The following is an 18,906-nucleotide window of genomic DNA, read 5'->3' as shown; positions in this document are numbered from 1 at the left end:
TTATCATCTTGGGCACTATTTAATACGGATAGTATGCCAATTGGGATGCAGGGTTTGACTGTCAGTTTTTTTTTATGCAAAACCCATCAGTCTTCATTCTGTTTTTGAAAAAGTGGTCTGTTAAGAAATGTATTACTTTCTTTTTTGTTGGAAATGTAATATTTGGAATGCATAAAACAAACATCTTTGTACAAAATTTGTACTAAACAGAGTGACTACGACTTTTTCACAATTCTGAATAAGTGTATTTGTCCAGTTGAAATAGCAGGTTTATATCTCAGTATTATTACTTGTCCAAAACCATTTGATCTCTTCAATAGTAGAAAAAAACCCACTTTATTACATTCTTTAAAGCACATTTTTTAAAAACATGGTGTTACAATGAGATGAATTGTTAAGAGATTCTAACATTTTGTACTAAAACACCAATAAATGTGAAAGGAAAACAAAAATAGGTATTTCTATGGTGTTAAAATAGACCATGAAACGAACAAGACATGTTTTTTGGACACGCAGTTATAAATGGACAAAACAGTTACAGTCCAACCAAACTAAGCTCACATTAAAACAACATACATCAATGAATAATTTTTTATCTTTATTTATTTTTTTTAAACTAGTGTATAGAATATACCTAATATAATTCAGACTCAAAAATCTTATAGTTTAACATTAGAAGAAAGAGGAAAGGTCTTTGACACTTTGTGTGTGACATTCACAAAAATATATACTGTATAATATATAGCTACAGGACACAGTGATTGAGGATACGGGTCTCTTGTTCGGTGCAAAAAGTGGGGTGCCTTTACAGTATGTGTGCATACGTGGGTGTGTGTGAGTGTGTGTGTTTTGTGTCTGGTTGGCAAAGCTAGGAGACTGGTAGAACAGAGACCAGCTAGCTCCCTGAGTGATTTATATAAAATGCTCATTTTTGTAACAGGTGGATGGAAAAAAGATTTTTTCCCCTTCTTACAACCAATAACCAGAGCAAACTAAGCACACAGAGAGATTAGTCTCCTTGTGATGTACCGTACATGTACCTTCAAAAATGATGGCATCGCATGCACCTAAAACTAAAATAATTACATATAAATGTACTGTGCAAACCCTCATTAGTACTATTGATGCCTTCGTTTCTCTTGAATGCTTCATGCTGCTCAGAATTTGAGATTAAAAGTCTAGGGGGTGGAGCTGGACCTGATCCTGATCCAACTCCTCTTATAAGCCTAATCCTAACCCCTAACCTATAAAATGCTGTACAAACACATAACATATTCAGCCACATTGAGTTGTCTCCACTTCTTGGCTTTTTGATTCGATTCCCCCCAAGCTGGATCAGGTCCGACTCCACCTCCTGGACTTTTGGTCCTGTGGCGAGGGGGTGCTTGTAGATTACAGTGGATTTTGAAGAAATTTGAACGTAACAGTATTTGAGTAGTGTCTGAGAATTATCAGAGTGTATGAGTGTTTGATGGTACAGACTACACCAAGCCTTTACATACGGGAATCCTTTCGTCATGCTGAAGTGTATGAGCAGGAAGAGAGGTATGGAGAAACAGGAAGTGGGACACTAAAACAGGTAGCCACAATTTACAAAATAATACAGAGGACAAACCTGAACATGCCCTGACCTCAGCCTGGCCCTGTATGCATGTGTGTGCATGAATGTGTATGTGTGTAATGTGTGTGTGTCACATACTGAGTCATCTTTTTCATCAATGAGTGTCTATGCATCGGCTGTCAGAACAGTTCCAACAGCATGTCAGTCACTCAGATCGGCCATGAAAAAGGGTTCCTGAATGTCGAACAGGTCCATGTACATGTCCTTCTTCACCACTGGGTTAAAAATATGCATCTTCTGACTGGAGTGTCATCACGTGGTCTTTTAACGAACATCCTTTCTGTTAAAAAAAACACTCAGAAAAGTGGAATATCCGATCAGCTGTAACATTTTTCTAAAGAGAACGTTCCTTGTTTGCACTGCCTAGTTCCTGTTGCCAGTTCATTGTTCCTGGCCAAACAGGAAATCCCAAGTCCAGTCCTTGCTTTTTCTTGAAAGTCCTGTTCTCTATTCCTTTTACTCCTGCTGTCTTCTACACCCCCCCTGTCCGTGTCTCTCGGTTCATATACATATATGTATCTATTTATATGCATCCTTCATCAAAATATCTATAAATGAATGCATAAATTCAAAGGAACACAATTCTTACACTTTCTTTAAGTGCCATTTACAAGGACAGATGCACTGGGACTGAGGTTTCTCATTGCATTAAAAAAATAAAAATAAAATAAAAACAAAAGTAACTTAAAAGCAGCACCGAACACTGTCTGAACACTCAAGCCTGAGGAAGTGTGAGCATGTACAAGCCTTCCTTTTCCTTGATGTACTACTTTGTGACACATTTTTATTGCATACTATTAACTATGCCAGCTTGTAGGTTTGGGCGATTTGGCAATATTTCATAGTGAGGACAAGAGATATCATGATATTCAGAAGTGCTCGCCAGGGGTGTAATCATATGAGCATTTGCATGAGTATGTGCCTTGGGTTGTCATTTTCAGTTCCTGAAAACATTAAAACATCGAAACGTAATAACGATAGTATTTGCGTGATTCGTTCGGACTCATTGCAACACGTAACAAAACAGTCCGTATGGGATTTCTGAAGTTTGTTTTTTGATTGTAGCGGACCAAAATGCTTGCTTTTGCTGGGTTTTTTTTGTTTTTTTAATTGCGATGCAATTTGCAGAGTTCTTTTTTTGCACTTTTAATTCAGAGAACTACTTGAATTGGTGACATTGCGATTGAGCAAAATTGTTTTGCACTGCCTTTCGCAGTGATGTTTGCTGATAAACGAGACCTTTTAGTTGTACTCGTGTTCGACGCACGTGAATCAAAGAGGGCTTTTTTGACGTAGCACTCGACGTGGAGAATTATTCAGAGCTAAAGAGAAAATCTTCAGGGCTACAGCCCCAGATGCCCTGCCAGGTTACAACCCTGAGCTGTGCATTTGAATGAAACCAAATGAAGTGTGGCTAACTTCCACTGGTTTGACTCACCAGGGGACGTGTCCCATTCTGCTGTTAGCTCGCTCTGTACCCCTGGATGTGTTTTTGAATCCTGCATTCCCCACTACAAAATACGAACTTCCCAATTACAGTGGAGATTTCTTAAGCTCGGGTTGAGTCAGAGATTTATAGCTGCCTGAATGGATTTCTCTGGCTAGTATGCTAGCTGTATTAGCGAGTGAAACATAGAATGTTTAGGACAAACGTGCTTTTTGCAATCTCCTGAATCGAGATAAAGTTTTGAGATACACTACTTCGTCTGAGAGAGCGTTGCCTTGATTAAGTTTAAACGTTTATTACACCTCATGTGATACAAGTGGTATTTCATGACGGATAGTCTATTAACTTTGGATATACAAGCGTAAGGAATTGAGAGCCTTGTAACAAACGATACGATGCACCGTATCATTACACCCCTAGTGCTAGCATAACAGCATAACATACTGAACCCTTGAAGTCATACGAGCTGCACTTTGATGACTACAGAAACATACAATTTAACATAAAAATAAATACAGTAATTAATTAGTAATATTTCTGCTTGTTATCTTCCATAACAATGAATTTTGCTAGTGTTTCATTGATGATATTTTCAGAAAGGTGTGTTGTGACATTATTCATCATGATATCGATATTGTATCATCATACCGCCCAGCCCTACCAGCACACTCAATGTGTCGATTGTGGAGGTTGGTCCTTTTGTACTACCAAACATCTGGGCACTCACTGGTTCCAAGAAGATTCTTGATTGTCACATGTAACCGACATGGGTTTCGTAAAGCATTTCCGCGAACCAAAGTGCAGTATGTACATTCGGTCGCATACGTATTAAGTGCTGTTATAGGGACATACATTCATAATTAGTCCACGGCGTTAAGCATAAAGGGGAAGGTACGTCGTTTTATTCCAGATGTTACCGCACCTGAGCTGGGTGATCGGAATTGTCTGGTAGAAGTGCATTGAGAAAAGGACCAGAACAAAAATCTGTGCCGGAGGCAGAGGGTCCCTGAGGACAGGATTATGAACCTCTGCCTTAATAGATACTCTTAAATAATACGAAAGTGCTTTCAGGTGTTGTGTGTGTGTGTAGAGAGAGGAGTACTGTGTGTTGGCCCCTATACTAATTTGTGGTGCTCTTTGTACACAATAGTAACTAAAAACGCCAGATTGTCTGGGCTGCTAAGAGGTTTTGACAGGTTTCGATTTCTTTTTAACACTATTCCTTAACACTATTCTTTATAGTCCTCTGTCTTTGACGTCCTCTCTTTCACACGTCCTCTCTCTGCACCAGTGAATCTGATTCTCTTCCTCTTCTGCCATATCTCCACCCCCCTCCCCCCTCCCGGCCCCTCTCTCCTTGCTTCTAACTGTCAGTGGAGTCAGGGAAGTTGATCTCGCTGCCGAACACTTCCCTGTAGAGAGGAGGAAAGCTGAAGGCCGTTTCGGGGTGAAGCAGCCGGAAAAACTCCAGCTTATCGATGTGGAGGTTACAGATTGACTTCATCTGCGGCAGCTTGGACGCCATCTACAAAGCGAGACATCAAAAGAAGAATTGCAGAATTAGCAAATGCTTATGAAATTTTATGAAACACATCATTCCATATAATAGTTCTGTGTCCTATTTCACTGACATGGTCCCATAGGTATTATGTCCAGCAGGGGGTGCTAGTAAGAAACTGTTAAACAGAAGTAGAAGGCGCTTTTCCACTTTGTGGCTCTTCAAGTCAGGTCAAGGGACCGCCAGGGTAGGCCTGTCACCATAACTACTTTTGTTGGACGATATATTGGCCGGGAAATAATTGCGATACACAATATTATTGTCATTTTAAGACCATTTTATGCCACTGATATTAGGGCTGGCCGTTTTTCACAATTCATTTGGTTATTTTGAATGGCTGTTTTAATGCGATTTTCAAAACGTTCTAATCACGATTGTACATGTTTATATATGTGGATTTAAAATTTTAATTAAAACATTCATGAATGCTAATTAAAAGTTTAAACAAATACGAAGGAAAGGCAGCCTTCGTAAACACTTATCGTAAAAGAGTAGGGGTATAACCTCGGTGTCCTGGCGAAATTCCCCCATTGGACCTTCTCTGTTATAGCCCTGTAATGGCTTCTCTGTAATAATCTCCATCTCTGAATTGGCTACATCACTCTCTCCTCTCCACTAACAGCTGGTGTGTGGTGGGAGTTCTGGCACAATATGGCTGTGTCGCATCATCCAGGTGGATGCTACACACTAGTGGTGGTTGATGAGATTCCCCCTCCCATACTGTGTAAAGCACTGTGAGTTTCTAGAAATATAATCCCTATATAAATGTAAGGAATTATTATAAACACCTCCAACAGCCTGCGTGGATCCCAAACACTGCACTCTTAGATTAAAACAACAACAACAAAAAGATTAACAGGCAGCAGTTCGCTGAGCACTGAGCTCATAGCAAAAAGTTCAAATATCACTTCAAAGATATGGAATTGGTACAGGTTTGAAAAGTCAGATATATGTAAAATATAATGCTACATTTCATCTTAAGTAGTAATTCGCCGGTCTGAATTATGTCACTTTCGACAGACGAAGTGGGGAACTGATCACCCCAATGTTTTTTCGTATTTTCTTAGCGTCAAGCTAAGCGGCTAAACCCGGGTTCACACTGTACGATTTTGGCCACGATTTGGTCATCTGAGACAAATTTTGAGAATAATAAAAGATTCCTATAATCCCAGGCCAAAATCTGTAGTCTTTGATCGCTAGTTTGACGTGTTCCCTGACAGCCGATTAACGGACGTTGCGATCAAATTTTCCCTCCGATTAAATTCTGGCAGTGTCAGAAGATTTGAGGCACAGTCCTGTTGTGTGGCTTCTCTTACTCCGTTCGAGTCTTCTTGCATGCGTCCGCTTTTCGCGTCTTGACTGTCATACAGTCCGACATTAATGACAATGAGATCCTACAGTGTGACATGGCTTACAGCGGGGATCGTGTTTGTACAGTCTGACAAGCAACAGTCACAAAGAACTATTCAATGCTGATGTTGTGTGCAACCATGCTGATTTGACGTCACTCCGTAAACGAGGACGGAACGCGGATATGAGAAGAGCCCAAGTTGACTTCTCAATTGCGGTGGCATTTGATGTCACGAAAGACCTGGTCCCTATTTACTCTTTCGAGAAAGAAGGGTGCACTAAGTTGTGCAAAATTAGCAACCGCTATAATATAGTGCAGATAATGTGCAAATATCCTTTAAAAAAAAAACAAAAAAAAAACAAACAAAAAAAAAAAAAAAAACATTGTTTGCACTATTTGCTAGAGATGGTGCTGTTACTATTTTCCCAAAGTCCATTCTAATGAATAAAAAACCGTCTTGAAATAAAGTGCGTAATTTTTCAATTGCATTATGTAAAAACAAACAAAAAAAAGTCGAAATCGTAATTCACAATTGTTAATAAAGTTTTTGTGCAATATGGCCCAGCCCTAACTGATATAATGAAAATATAAGAGCGTAATAATGCAAGTACACCCTTTCAAAGAGCAATGAACTGTTAAGCGTTACAAATATTCAGACATTGGAACTGGAATGTCAAAAAATTGTCATGTCATGTTTATTCATTTCAGTCAGTCGTACTCTGACTATAGCGCCATCGAAAACGCAAAAATTAAACCAAATATTCACACATTTTAGATATGAAATTAAACATGCATCAACAAAAACATGTGAAAACTGCCCTTGTTGTGAAAACCTGACCTCCTGAAATAATAACATTACAATGAGAACACTATTGTAATACAATATTGTTAATTCTTTATGCTTTAGTTCTGCACTGTCCGTGTTTTAGTGCATTGTTATGGAACGCGCGTATTCACAACGTGACTTTCCATTTCCACTACCTAGCGAGTTAATTAAGTTTATTCGCGTCATTTTGTGCAGAAGCAAGTTGTAATATGAGGTTTATGTTGTGTACGTGTCTGATTAACCTCACATGCATATAGGATGTGTTTGGGTGAGTTCATTAACCCGCTAGTAAAGCGTTTCAGTTTACTGCTGTTCATTCACTGTTCAGCTTCAGCTCACGCAGGTTAAGCGGCTCAATCCCCAACATTACTGATTACGACTGGATTATTAGAAACACTAGAACTACTCTTTCTAGATTTTTCTTCTTCAACAAAACATTGTTGGTGCATTGTTGCGTGTCATTTTCTCAACAGTGTGTCTGAAATAAAATCATGCCAGTGCTTGCTCTTCTTAAATTCAAATGCAGCGTTTTCGCAATGGAATGTTCATGTAACTCAACAAACTGTAATTTGACAGTGCTAGAGCAGATGATGGGACAGAAGCAGCGCGGACGGCTGACATGTGGGTGACATTCATTCTTATGTAAACAAACACAACGGGCGATATCGAGGTCGGCAAAAGTGACCTGGGTCACGTCCATATATCGTACGATAAGTCGATAGCGTAATTATCATGACAGGCCTACCCCAGGGCTCATTGAAGACTAGTCAGGGTGTCTACGATTTTTACATTTTGCCACCGTTCCAAATTAGTTTGTAGATTAGGTGATTGGATGGGGTCAAGAACAAGCTATCACTTTCCAACATCCACAACCCAATGCAATCTGATCCACCCAACTAACTAACTCTAACTTCTCTGCTTGTATGACTCTACTCTCAGGCACGTCCACAAAGTGCTAGAACTTTCTTAATTATAACCTGCTTAGCAAATAGATTACATAACATTCCTAGCAAATTAAACAGCATCAACAGGTTTTCATTCGACATTCTAACTCGGTAAGTAACCTACAGTTCTTTTGCCATGTAAACATAAACGCTAATAATAAATTTGAACAGATATTAATTGTCCCACATTTCCATTTCCTTTTACTTTTATAATTTCTTATAAGGATCGTTATGAATTTACACACAGATATAGTATATTCATTTTGGAAGTGTGATCCTTGAGACTTTTTTTTGGTTTAAAAAAATGTAATAAAAAATTAATAGATAATAAATTCACGTATCCTACTACATACTAATTAAACAGAGAGAAAAATGTCATGTCGGATGATCTCCCTCACCTTGTCCAGTTTCTCCTGACTGCCTCCCCCCATGTGCAGGCTGTGCTGCAGGGCCAAATAAACCTTCTCCTGCAGCTTTTGCACCTGCTGACTCTCTGTTAACCACGGGCGATCTGAGAGAGAGAAAGAGTGGAGGAAAGGCGAGGCGATGGTGAGAGAGGTGCAGGAAATCATAGTGTATGTGTATTTGCGTTTGGTAGAGGTTTCGTATTAGACATTAATTAGACACTGGGGGGGGGGGGACAACTTGTGCATGTGAGTGCCTTGCACAACTTGAAAAAGTCCCGTGCACAACTTGAAATGTGCACGGGACTTTTTATTTTCATATATGTTTCCCAAAACATAAACAAACTAGTAGTCCAATTTAAACGTCTGCAACCCTGACCAGGCAGTTACTAAGGATGCTATAAGTGCATCACGTGGCTATGGACTATGTTTGTTTCTAGCAACTTTTTTGTTGCTCGTGTGATTTTTTTTTTTTTTTTTCTCGTTGCGTCCTGTACAAGAGCCCAGTCCTGACGCTCACCTCTAGTTCAGAATGAATTTTAAAATTCTTATTTTATGCATGTAAAGCTCTTACTGGTTTTGCTCCACAGAACATTATTGATCTTTTTCACCCATAATCTCCTACCAGAATGCTAAGATCTTATAATCAACTTCATCTATCTGTCCCCTGTTGTTGTACTAACACAAAGCACGATTGAGCCTTTTCTAAACTCTGGTCTTCCCTTTCACTAGAGGTCCGCTCCATCTTTAACCATTTTTAAATCTCTTAAAATGTATTTTGACTATTTGTCTTATGAGGCTATTTAATGTGATGCTATTATATACAGCACTTTGGATCAACCACTATTGTGTTTAAATGTGCTTTATAAATCAAATTTGACTTGACCTGACACTAGTCTCAACCAGAGGAACCTTTCTGAAAAGCTTTCTTTAAGAAAAAACAACAACAACAACTAATACTGCACCTGTATTTGTACCCATTTAGAACACTTTATCTGTTCATATCATGTATCATGTAGTATGTTACAACCAAAATACTTGTCTGTAGCATACCAGGTGATAGCAAGATGGCGGCACTGAATAGGGCCATCTCTTCCTCACTCAACTGCAGGCGACACAGGCTCTTGGCCAACTCAAAGATGGCATTCACCAGGTCATCACAGCCTACACATACACACACACACACACACACACACACAATATGTCAATGATTAGGCCACCCTGTGCAGAAAAGAAATAAAACTGATTAAGTCATGGGGCTATCATCAACATCTGATTTGCTCCAAATTTTAGAACCTACGCGAACTGATCACGCTCCAGCTACATAATTCAATCTACTAATTGGAAATGTTTAAATTAAGTTTAGTATAAACTATGAAATCACATTATGATGATAAATGTAATATTTTTATGTAAACTTTATGTAATATGTACCACATATTAATTTTTTTCCTCTCTATCTGCTACATCTGTACTTTAGGTGTGTGATTACCACAGACAAGAACGAACATGTTTCCCTTTACTGAGAAAAGACCAGGAAAACTGTTTCCGCAAAGACTCACCCATAATGAAAGTCTATTTCTGTAGCTCACATTTTACATCACTTAATATCACTGAGAAACCACGCACAACACTGCAAGTGTGTATTTCTGGAGTTACACGTTAGAATAGATGAACACGACAGTCCAAGCTTTCATGATTCCCCAGAAATGCAGACACTTACCTAGTGCTTTAAAGAACTGAGGGCTGGCAAATTTGCCGTTGAAAAACATCGTGTTGTTGGTGGAGTTGTACGCACGGCACATGCGGATCAGCAGAACCTCTAAGCAGCCTGGAAGTGTCGACATGGAGACAGAGAGATAGAGAGGAGGAAAGAGGAAAAAGGAGGACACATGCTCCACCCAAAAAAATAAAATAAAATATATATATATATATATATATATATATATATATATATATATATATATATATATATATATATAAAAGAAGAAAGATTTTCTCCAGATAAGGTTTTTTTTAAGTTAATATAATTGTAAAGATATGTTAAATATACAAATAGAAAGAATGGTGAATAAAAATGGTTGTCAAAATGTAATTACATCATATATAATTTTCCAAATATTTTGGACGTTATCATCAATTTAAAAGTTATGTATAGAGAAAAAGAAAGTTGGAGACAAAAAGACAAGAGGGGAGAAATGTTAGCAAACACATCTTTTTTAAAAGGTTTTTAAAACAATGAAACATACAGAACTCTTTCACTGACCTCTTCAATTTGTTTGTGTATATGACCTGATGGCTATGTGAAGATGAGCTGACTAATGTGTTTTATACCACAGCGCTGCAGAATTCTCAGTTCTGATTAGACAGACGGTGTTGGTCTCAGGTTTATACTTATTCTGCTCTTTCAAACATGTTATCATTTCTATAGTAATCTACACAGGTGTCACGAGTTCTCCTTTATGCAGCGCGCTGTGGAGCATGTGAGCGCGCGTGCACGAGCAGGTGCGCGAGCACCTGCTTTCCCCTTGTGGACAATCGTGACATTTCTACACGTGCATTTGTTTATGTTTCTGTCATGTCTCCTCCCCGTTCTGTCATTGGTTGTAGTCTCACGTGTGTCTGAATCGTCCTCAGCCGTCAGCCATTACGAGGCTGATTATCTCTGCATATATACCGTGCGCCTCCCAGCACACAACGCGGAATGTTGAATGAGTTAGATAGTCGATTAGTTTAGAGTCCTTACGATAGATAACCACAGTCACAGTCCATAGTTTCATGTTTCGTTTCATAGTCTTAGTCTTAGTCTTAGTTCATAGTTCATGTCATGTGTAGTTTCGTTTGTTAAGTTCACGCTGGTTTCTCCGCTATCTCCGTTGCGTCACGAAACGTGACAACAGGGACCTTTATAAGTACAAAATCTCACTCTTTAATAAAGAAATAATTACTGAGGTTGGCAACGTGCTGTGGTATAAGAAGGAATAAAACACTTTGTGATGTGCGGTCATAATTGTACCATGTTGATTATTTTTCTATAACAGTGTGCACCGTTCTGATTTATTCCTGACTGAACAGGACGATTTAACCTAGTCTATTTAAATTTCAGATTCTTAAATATATTAATTTGCCTCCTTTCAGCTTTAACTTAACAGTTTTAAGTCTTAAACTTAAACTAAGCAACTTAGATTGAACAAAACGCTGTATACTGACCATCAGAAATCTGAGAGCTGTAAACCGTACATGTATGTAATCTAAATTCAGTGCTGGTCAGTGTGCCATGTCCTGTAGCACTGACCTGCTTTAAGGAGGATAATCTGGTCATTCTGGCAGAGGTCCATGAAGCCGCTGATGCGCTTGGCAAACTCCACCACGTACTGGATGGCGTTGGTGATGTGCACGGCACACTGCTGCCACATCCACTCAGCAGACTGCACAAGACACGATCAATGTGTTAATCAGACAATCGATACTGCGTTAGATCATGATTGTGCGCTCCAAAGATCAAATGTGAATACGTCAGGAAATGAATCCTTTTGTCGATGCTGAGCCAGTGATGTGTGTAATGCTTGTCTGGTGATCAGGATCAAACAAACGGTCAAGCAAAGCCCAATGGACTTGTATCTATCCAGCCATATTTTTATCACAGCCATAGCCACAGCCATATAATTTATCTATTCAAGCTCCGATCCAAACCCGTACCGTATAACCATCCAGTTTTGCCAACTCTTTGAGGGGAAAATAGCTAACGCATCTTCAGAACGTCGCTAGAAGCTGCTAGATGACATCACAGACTAATTAGCATATCAAATCATGCAAGATTAAGAAGGCGCAGGAGTCATCTTTGTTCATGGCACCACAAATTAACTACAGTATACATCAGAAGTGAGTACATGCCTGTGCAATATCACTTCAATGTCAAATGATTCATGATTGTATCACCTTAAAGTAATTGCATTATTTCTAAATTGAACAGTAGGGTATCTGCTCTTCATTACGGAGATTCAAATACTTCGTATGCCCACCGTTATTTCTGATGACAGACTCAATCCTCCTCAGCATGGAGGATACCAGTGTTACACAAATTTCTGGAGAGATGTTCTGCCATTCTTCATGGCAATTTTTTTTCTGCTGCTCTTTGCTGGATGGGTTGTGTTGCTCTACCTTTCTCTTTAAAATACCACAAAGGTGTTCTATTGGATTCAAGTCAGGTGACGTACTTGGCAGATCATACTATAGTTTTCACTTTTTCCTTCTTTAGAAACTGTTGCATGATTTTGGCAGTGTGTTCTGGATCGTTATCATGCTGGAATATTCCTTTTCTGCCAAGCTTCTGGAGACTGGGAGTCATCTTGTCAGCGAGTATTTTGGCATATCCACAGGCATTCATGGTGCCATTTATATATGTCATCTTCCCAACACTTTTTGGATCATGCAACCCTATATCATGACACTCCCACCCCCGTGCTTCACTGTCAGGACTATGCGTTCACTGTAGCAGTCCTGGGCAGGTTCATGGCAAACATGCTGGATCGCATCCTAGCCGAACAAATTCTCATCTGAGCAAAGAACGTGCTCCCAATATTCATCAATCTTCTTTTCATGTTCTTTCATGTTTCATGTTTATTCTTGCAGTTTTGTGCCAAAGAGCAAGCAAGGGTTTTTTTTCTTGAGTTTGACATTAGTCAACGTCCTTCGTATTGTCTGAGCTGTCACAGATAGTCCGATTTCCATTGATAACTCCTGTGTCGTGTCTGAAGCACTTGCCTGTCTGTTCTTCAGCGCTAGATTGTGCAAGTAGGGCACAGTCCGCGGAGTCATTTTACAGTAGGAGGATGGCCACTGCGGCTCTGATTAGTGGTCCTATGACTCGTTCTATACCTCCTGATTACTATTGCAACTGTGTTTTTAGTTCTGATATTTAGTTGGTCACCAATCTACCTGTATCCTTTTTCCCCATCTGTCTGTACATTTACATGGACAACAATAAGTACGCGTCCAAAACTGCATACTTACCTACTACATAATAGGCGAAATACATGTATCTCAGCTGCTACGTAGTAGGTAAGTACGCAGTTTCGGACGCAGCTCATGGCTTCAAGCCGTCGTCTATTTGGACGTATAGCATGACAAATAATTAACTGCACTTGAAGCTATCGTAAAATTTTAAATAAAACACCCAAAACTGTATGTTGATACATGGAATTCTGGAGGGAACGTCGGACGGCGTGGGAACGTAATGACGTGTGCTGTTAATCAAGATATGTTCTATAACATGTAAAACGGGAACATGAAAGGAGTATTCTAAAAGCAACTCATGTAAACACCTTAATCAGAATATTGTCTTATTCAGAATAAGGTCAATAATTAGATTATTGCTGTCCATGTAAACATAGTCTGTGTAAAGTCTGATTTTTCAATTCCTCTGGTAATTCTTTTCCATGTGGATCCATCATGCAGATAGACACAGACCATACGTCCAAAATAGGGAAAGTTCTGGTATTCACAGGTCATTTCATAATTATGTTCATGCAATTATGCTAACTGGAAACCACAGGTGTACTCAATGTTGTTACAATTACCACAGGTTTTCTAACTTGTGTGTCAGTGGGTTCACTTTCATTGCACTGAGTTTCTACTTTTTTTCCCAATGTATTTTCAATATATTATTTCTAAAGTATTTGTTTTTCATTGTTTAGAAGAAGAAATACTCTACTTGTCAACCTAGAAATAATGCAATTATTGAGAGTTGATATAATTTACAATCATTTGACATTTCAGTGATGTTGCCCAGTGGTGTACTCACTTCTGTTGTACACTGTATATACCCATTTGCTAACTAATCCCACCCCAGCTATATATATATTTACAAAATACTATAATTTCTATCAAGATTGCAGATGAAAAAAGCAAAAATAATAAGAATGTGTTTACACATTTATATGTATATATATAAATATATAAATGTGTAAATGTACTGTGTGTGTGTGTGTGTGTGTGTATATATATATATATATATATATATATATATATATATATATATATATATATATGTATGTATGTGTGTGTATATATATATATATATATATATATATATATATATATATATATATATATATATTTAGTTAAGAACAATGGTGATAAGTGATTGTTGGGAATAATTCTGGTCAGTGATTGTTCATTTCTTTATAACTAATAATAATAATAATAATAATAATAATAATAATAATAATAGTAATAATAATTCTACTACTAATAATAATACTAATACAAAATATGAAAACAAAATTATCAGAGAACATATCAGATTTTGGCAGTGCTGCATGAAAAAAACAAGAACACAAAAGAAACAAACCATATCTCAAGGTTTTACTTGTGTAGCGTTACAGATATAAAACACCCAGTCCATGGTTAAGACCTAGCTAATACTGTTAATTATATGTATTCTGGTTCTATAATATTCACTTCTGGTTCAAAGGCCAAAAAAACAGTGCTTAGATAAGGACTCAATATTATGATTGCTCAACTGTGTCATTCATCCCCATGCTTATCACTCATTTGCCTAACTATTCATCAAAAATGAGTCATCGATGTTATTGTCACTGCATGAAACAAGCTGAATAGCAGCTGATTGTCGTGTGTACCTTGAGCTGGAAGGAGCGGGTCTCCTCAGGCGTATATAGGTTCCAAGTTAGTCGTTTCAGCTCCTCTGTGCTGTACTGACACGTCTCTATATGTGACTTCACCACATTCTGAGTGATCCGCTCTGGACACAAAGATCGATTCATCAGCGTTATATCATTTGAGAATATGATACAATATAAAGGATAACTCTTTCACGGAACACACTGTGATGGCTATTATTAAATCAAAGGCTCTGAGGAAAAAGTGTTTCTGATTTTGTGAAATCGAAAGATAAAAATCATTATTATTAAGTCCATGGAGGAAAAAAATACATATGGTGTTCATGAGCTGCTGACAATCGTGTAATAGTAATTTAAAGTGAGAGAGTGTCAGATTGGAACTAGCGGAAAATATGCACTTAAGAAATGAAAGAAGTCTGGATACACAGTGACTGGCAGGAGCTGCAGCCAATCAGGAGAAAGCGAGTGAGCATGTAAGAAAATATACAAGATGAAAAGGGTATAGGATTGATAGAGTGTTTATTTTCTTATTGAACAGGTAAGGAGTTTGTGTGTTCTCTAATATGGGAGTAAGTTGTTCAGCTGGAGCACTCATTATTTTTGTATTTTAAAACTCTGATATATCAGGATATAATGTGTGCCTCATCTTTCCATTCTCTGGTGTACACTTTAACTAGCATGCTAAGACTAGCCACAGGCTGGAGAACAAAGTACAGCGAATAGGTAACAAAATACATGTAGCTGTACATACTATTTACATAGAAAGCTAGAGTTAGCAGGCTAGCTGCATCGATTACCCCCAGACATGTACAAAGCCTAAGCTGCAGTTATTTTGCCCTGGGTATAGTTTAAGTAATAACAGTTTAACCATGTTCCCCCTTTATGGCAATAGCAAGCAACTATATTGTTTTAAATCAGTGTTCATCTTTCTCGATTATCTTTGGAAATTGGGATACCTTGGGAACTTATATGTTAGGAAATGAGCTACCCATGATAATAATAAATAAACAAAACAAGACTATATGGGGCACCCCGAGGACAGATGTTTAATATAAAGTATTTGGCAGTTTGGTGTTATAGTAACCTAAAAAAAATCCAGTCTAAATACATGTAGAAGTTGATTACCATATTCAGAGTCTATGAATTATGTACAAAAGTTATGTCAGTTATGAGGAAATCTGCATGTATTTAAACTTGGCTATGCACCTGCTTAAGTTGATTTTCTGAGTGTGGCATTCAGATTATGCAAATCACCTGCGTGTAGTTCACGCCTCCGAGGTTGCCAGATTTTTCTTGAATAGAAGAAGAGCCTAAGATGGGGGTTTATCAATAGTGTTAGACCAATGCTTTTAAACACACGTTTATACAGCGAATAAAATAGCACTTGATCCAGCACATCCTATTACTGTTTTTTTTTTTATAGCTCTTGTGCTCTGACAGTTACTCATGCGCACAACTTGAAGCCACGAGCTACTAAATCAAGGTCATGAAATTTTAACGTGTGCTGGTTATAATCCATTTGATCACACTTTTCATTGTATTAATGCTAATGTTTTTGCTAATTTGATGCACACTCCTGTAAAGAAACCAATGATGCACTCCACCAATGTCCTCGGAACAAAATATTTTATGGACTTTAAAGAGCCAAAGGTATAAAATAATAAACAGTGTCATATTTATATATTTCTATACTGGTCTCAAGTGGAATTCCATAGGCTTTTGGAATGTATTTACAATGGCCAAAACATAAATTTCGCATCTTGCTCGAGTCGATATTGTGCAAGAATAATGGACCAAGGTCAGAATTGCGCATACCTGAGCCACACCTCGTCCATATCTAACTTGGTTTGTGTTATCACTTTTTATTAGCTTATTTAAAGGCAATTAAACGACTCATGGCTGTAATTCCAGATTCCACATTAGACTATTAACTTACCTGCTCCCAAGATATCAATTAAAACCAATGCATTATTAATGATGGTACATGTCCTTAATAGAGTTGGGTGTAATGCGTTACAATGTAATGTGTTACTTTAATCTAATTCCTTTTTCTGATAACGCAGTAATATAACACACTACCTTTTAAATGTATGTAATTTGATTACAGTTGCTGATGTCAAAAAAATTACGTTACTTGTGTTACAAATTTATTGTTAAAAAAAACAATATTAAGTAAAATGCATTTTAAAATAAATCACGTTTTGCCCTGAAGATTATTTCTTTACCCCCGAATAATTCTCCACTTGGAGAGAGTTTGTCACTTCGTAACTGAACGTCAGTAAAAGAAAAACGCCTGTAATTTTATATCTCCAGTGAACAGAGGCGAGACCAATCAGACAGGGTTTACAGGAAAATACATGGAAATACTCATGTCTTATTGGCTGACAGGTTTCACTTCTGCCAAATGCTAGCACACATTCAATGTGAGGAAAAATGGATATGCGCTGATTTTTATTTTAAACCAATAAAGGGGTTGAAACTGAAACACTAACATCCACTGAGCAGGAAAACAAGGTGTATAAATGTCTATACGAGTTCCAGTTTACGTGAACATGATATGAGAGAGCATAAGGAAAGATAATGTACTTTGCATTACACTGTAGCAGCTAAACCCATACATTGATAGCTTAGCTGTGCCTCCCCTTGGCTAACGACCCCAAACTAGCCTAGTTAGAAAAGTTTTATATTTTATCGGTCTGGTAGTCCTACAAACAGTGACAATCTGTTCATGTCATACATTGACTCGGGATAAAATTACTGGGAGAACTATGACTTTCACTTTGCAGTGTATTTTGATAAGTTTTGAAAGTAACGTGAAAGTAAAGTAATTAGTAATCTGATTACTTTTTATATGCAGTAATCAGTAATGTAATCAGATTACAAATTTAAAGTAGTAATTAGTAATCTGTAGTGGATTACCTTTTTTTTGTAATTTACCCAACACTGGTCCTTAACATAATTATGCTACAGAACTCAGTGACAAAGGGGCAACAGAATGTTCCTTTCTATGTATGTAAAATGTAAAAGTGTTTCCACTGCAGGAACCTGTACAGAAACTCAGGAACTTTTTGAAAAACGTCAAAAGTTCTAGGAACCCTTTTGTGGACCAGGTACTTTCAGAGTAAACCCAGCACATTGCAGACTGATCAAACATGTGCAGTTTGCATCACAACTAAACTAGGAACTCGTTCAGGACCAGTGTAGTATTTGTTAGGGATAGTTCTGCTAATCTGTGGTTCCGCAAGATCAAAAACTTTCCCTGCACCATCTATATTGAGCCAAACACTCACCTATATCAAGCAAAGAGCAGTCATCGGATAGTGCCCCCAGCAGGGTATGCGTGAGCAGGCTGGGCTCAGGAAGCAGCTGGTACTCGTGCTTCACTCGGCCTGTTTCCACTATATCCAGCATGCTAGGCTCTGGAGAGCTCTGATTGGATGAGCTGCTGCTCGCTGCACTCCCTGTTCCACTACTGACCCCGCCCTCAAGCAGGTCGAAGGCACAGTATTCAGCTGCCTCCCCTGGTGTGAGTGGCAGGTCAAAGAGCAGGCCGTTGGGCAGCGTGGTGATGTCGTCTAGATCACTGAAGGAGGTGCTGGAACCTGTGCTGCTGTATGAGCGGCTGAGTCCGCTGTCCTCGCCCGCCTCCTCAGGCTCGCGCGCCAGCTGCTGGTGCCGCTGCACCTCCGCGTACAGGCTGTCACGCTGCTTTTTGGACATGCGTCCAAACTTCACCGCTATGGGAAAACATACATGAATTTAACAACCTTTTGATAAGTTTTTTTATTCAAGATCTGTAATATTTAGCGAGAGTTACTCGTCCAGACATTTGGTGAATCATTTAATTGCTAATTAAACAAAAAGAGAGTGAGAAAAAGACACAGCGAGAGTGAAATCCTTGCTTTTAGCACAGTTTTAGCACATCATGTACTTTTGGATGACTAATCAGTCAGCCACAACACAGTGGAGTCATTCCTGTACTCATTTATCACATGGATAGGTGTTACACAATTAAAAAAAAAAAAAAACTTTAATTAAGCGTGAAGTACCAGAGGAATGAACTTCCTAATGATTTACAGCTGCCAGTTGGTGGCTAGCATACGATTTTATTTGT

General features: G+C 38.3%; 1 protein-coding gene across 2 annotated transcripts in view; it reads right to left on the bottom strand.

The window, feature by feature from the left end:
• Positions 1 to 2,980: 2,980 nt before the first annotated feature.
• rorcb (RAR-related orphan receptor C b) overlaps positions 2,981 to 18,906 on the bottom strand; it is a 36,359-nt gene continuing 20,433 nt past the window's right edge. For both annotated transcript variants that reach the window (XM_053651023.1, XM_053651022.1), the window contains exons 4-10: positions 18,083 to 18,529; positions 14,793 to 14,914; positions 11,447 to 11,579; positions 9,875 to 9,982; positions 9,205 to 9,315; positions 8,146 to 8,258; positions 2,981 to 4,593 (exon numbers count right to left, since the gene is read on the bottom strand). In XM_053651023.1, the coding sequence (XP_053506998.1) occupies positions 4,432 to 4,593; positions 8,146 to 8,258; positions 9,205 to 9,315; positions 9,875 to 9,982; positions 11,447 to 11,579; positions 14,793 to 14,914; positions 18,083 to 18,529 (1,196 nt within the window). In that variant the 3' untranslated portion in view covers positions 2,981 to 4,431. The remainder of the gene's footprint in view (positions 4,594 to 8,145; positions 8,259 to 9,204; positions 9,316 to 9,874; positions 9,983 to 11,446; positions 11,580 to 14,792; positions 14,915 to 18,082; positions 18,530 to 18,906) is intronic.

This window comes from Ictalurus furcatus, chromosome 20 (assembly GCF_023375685.1).
Source record: "Ictalurus furcatus strain D&B chromosome 20, Billie_1.0, whole genome shotgun sequence".
Lineage (NCBI taxonomy): Eukaryota > Metazoa > Chordata > Actinopteri > Siluriformes > Ictaluridae > Ictalurus > Ictalurus furcatus.
The sequence above is the reverse complement of the archived record's forward strand: the minus strand, read 5'-3'. Positions and strand labels throughout refer to the sequence as shown.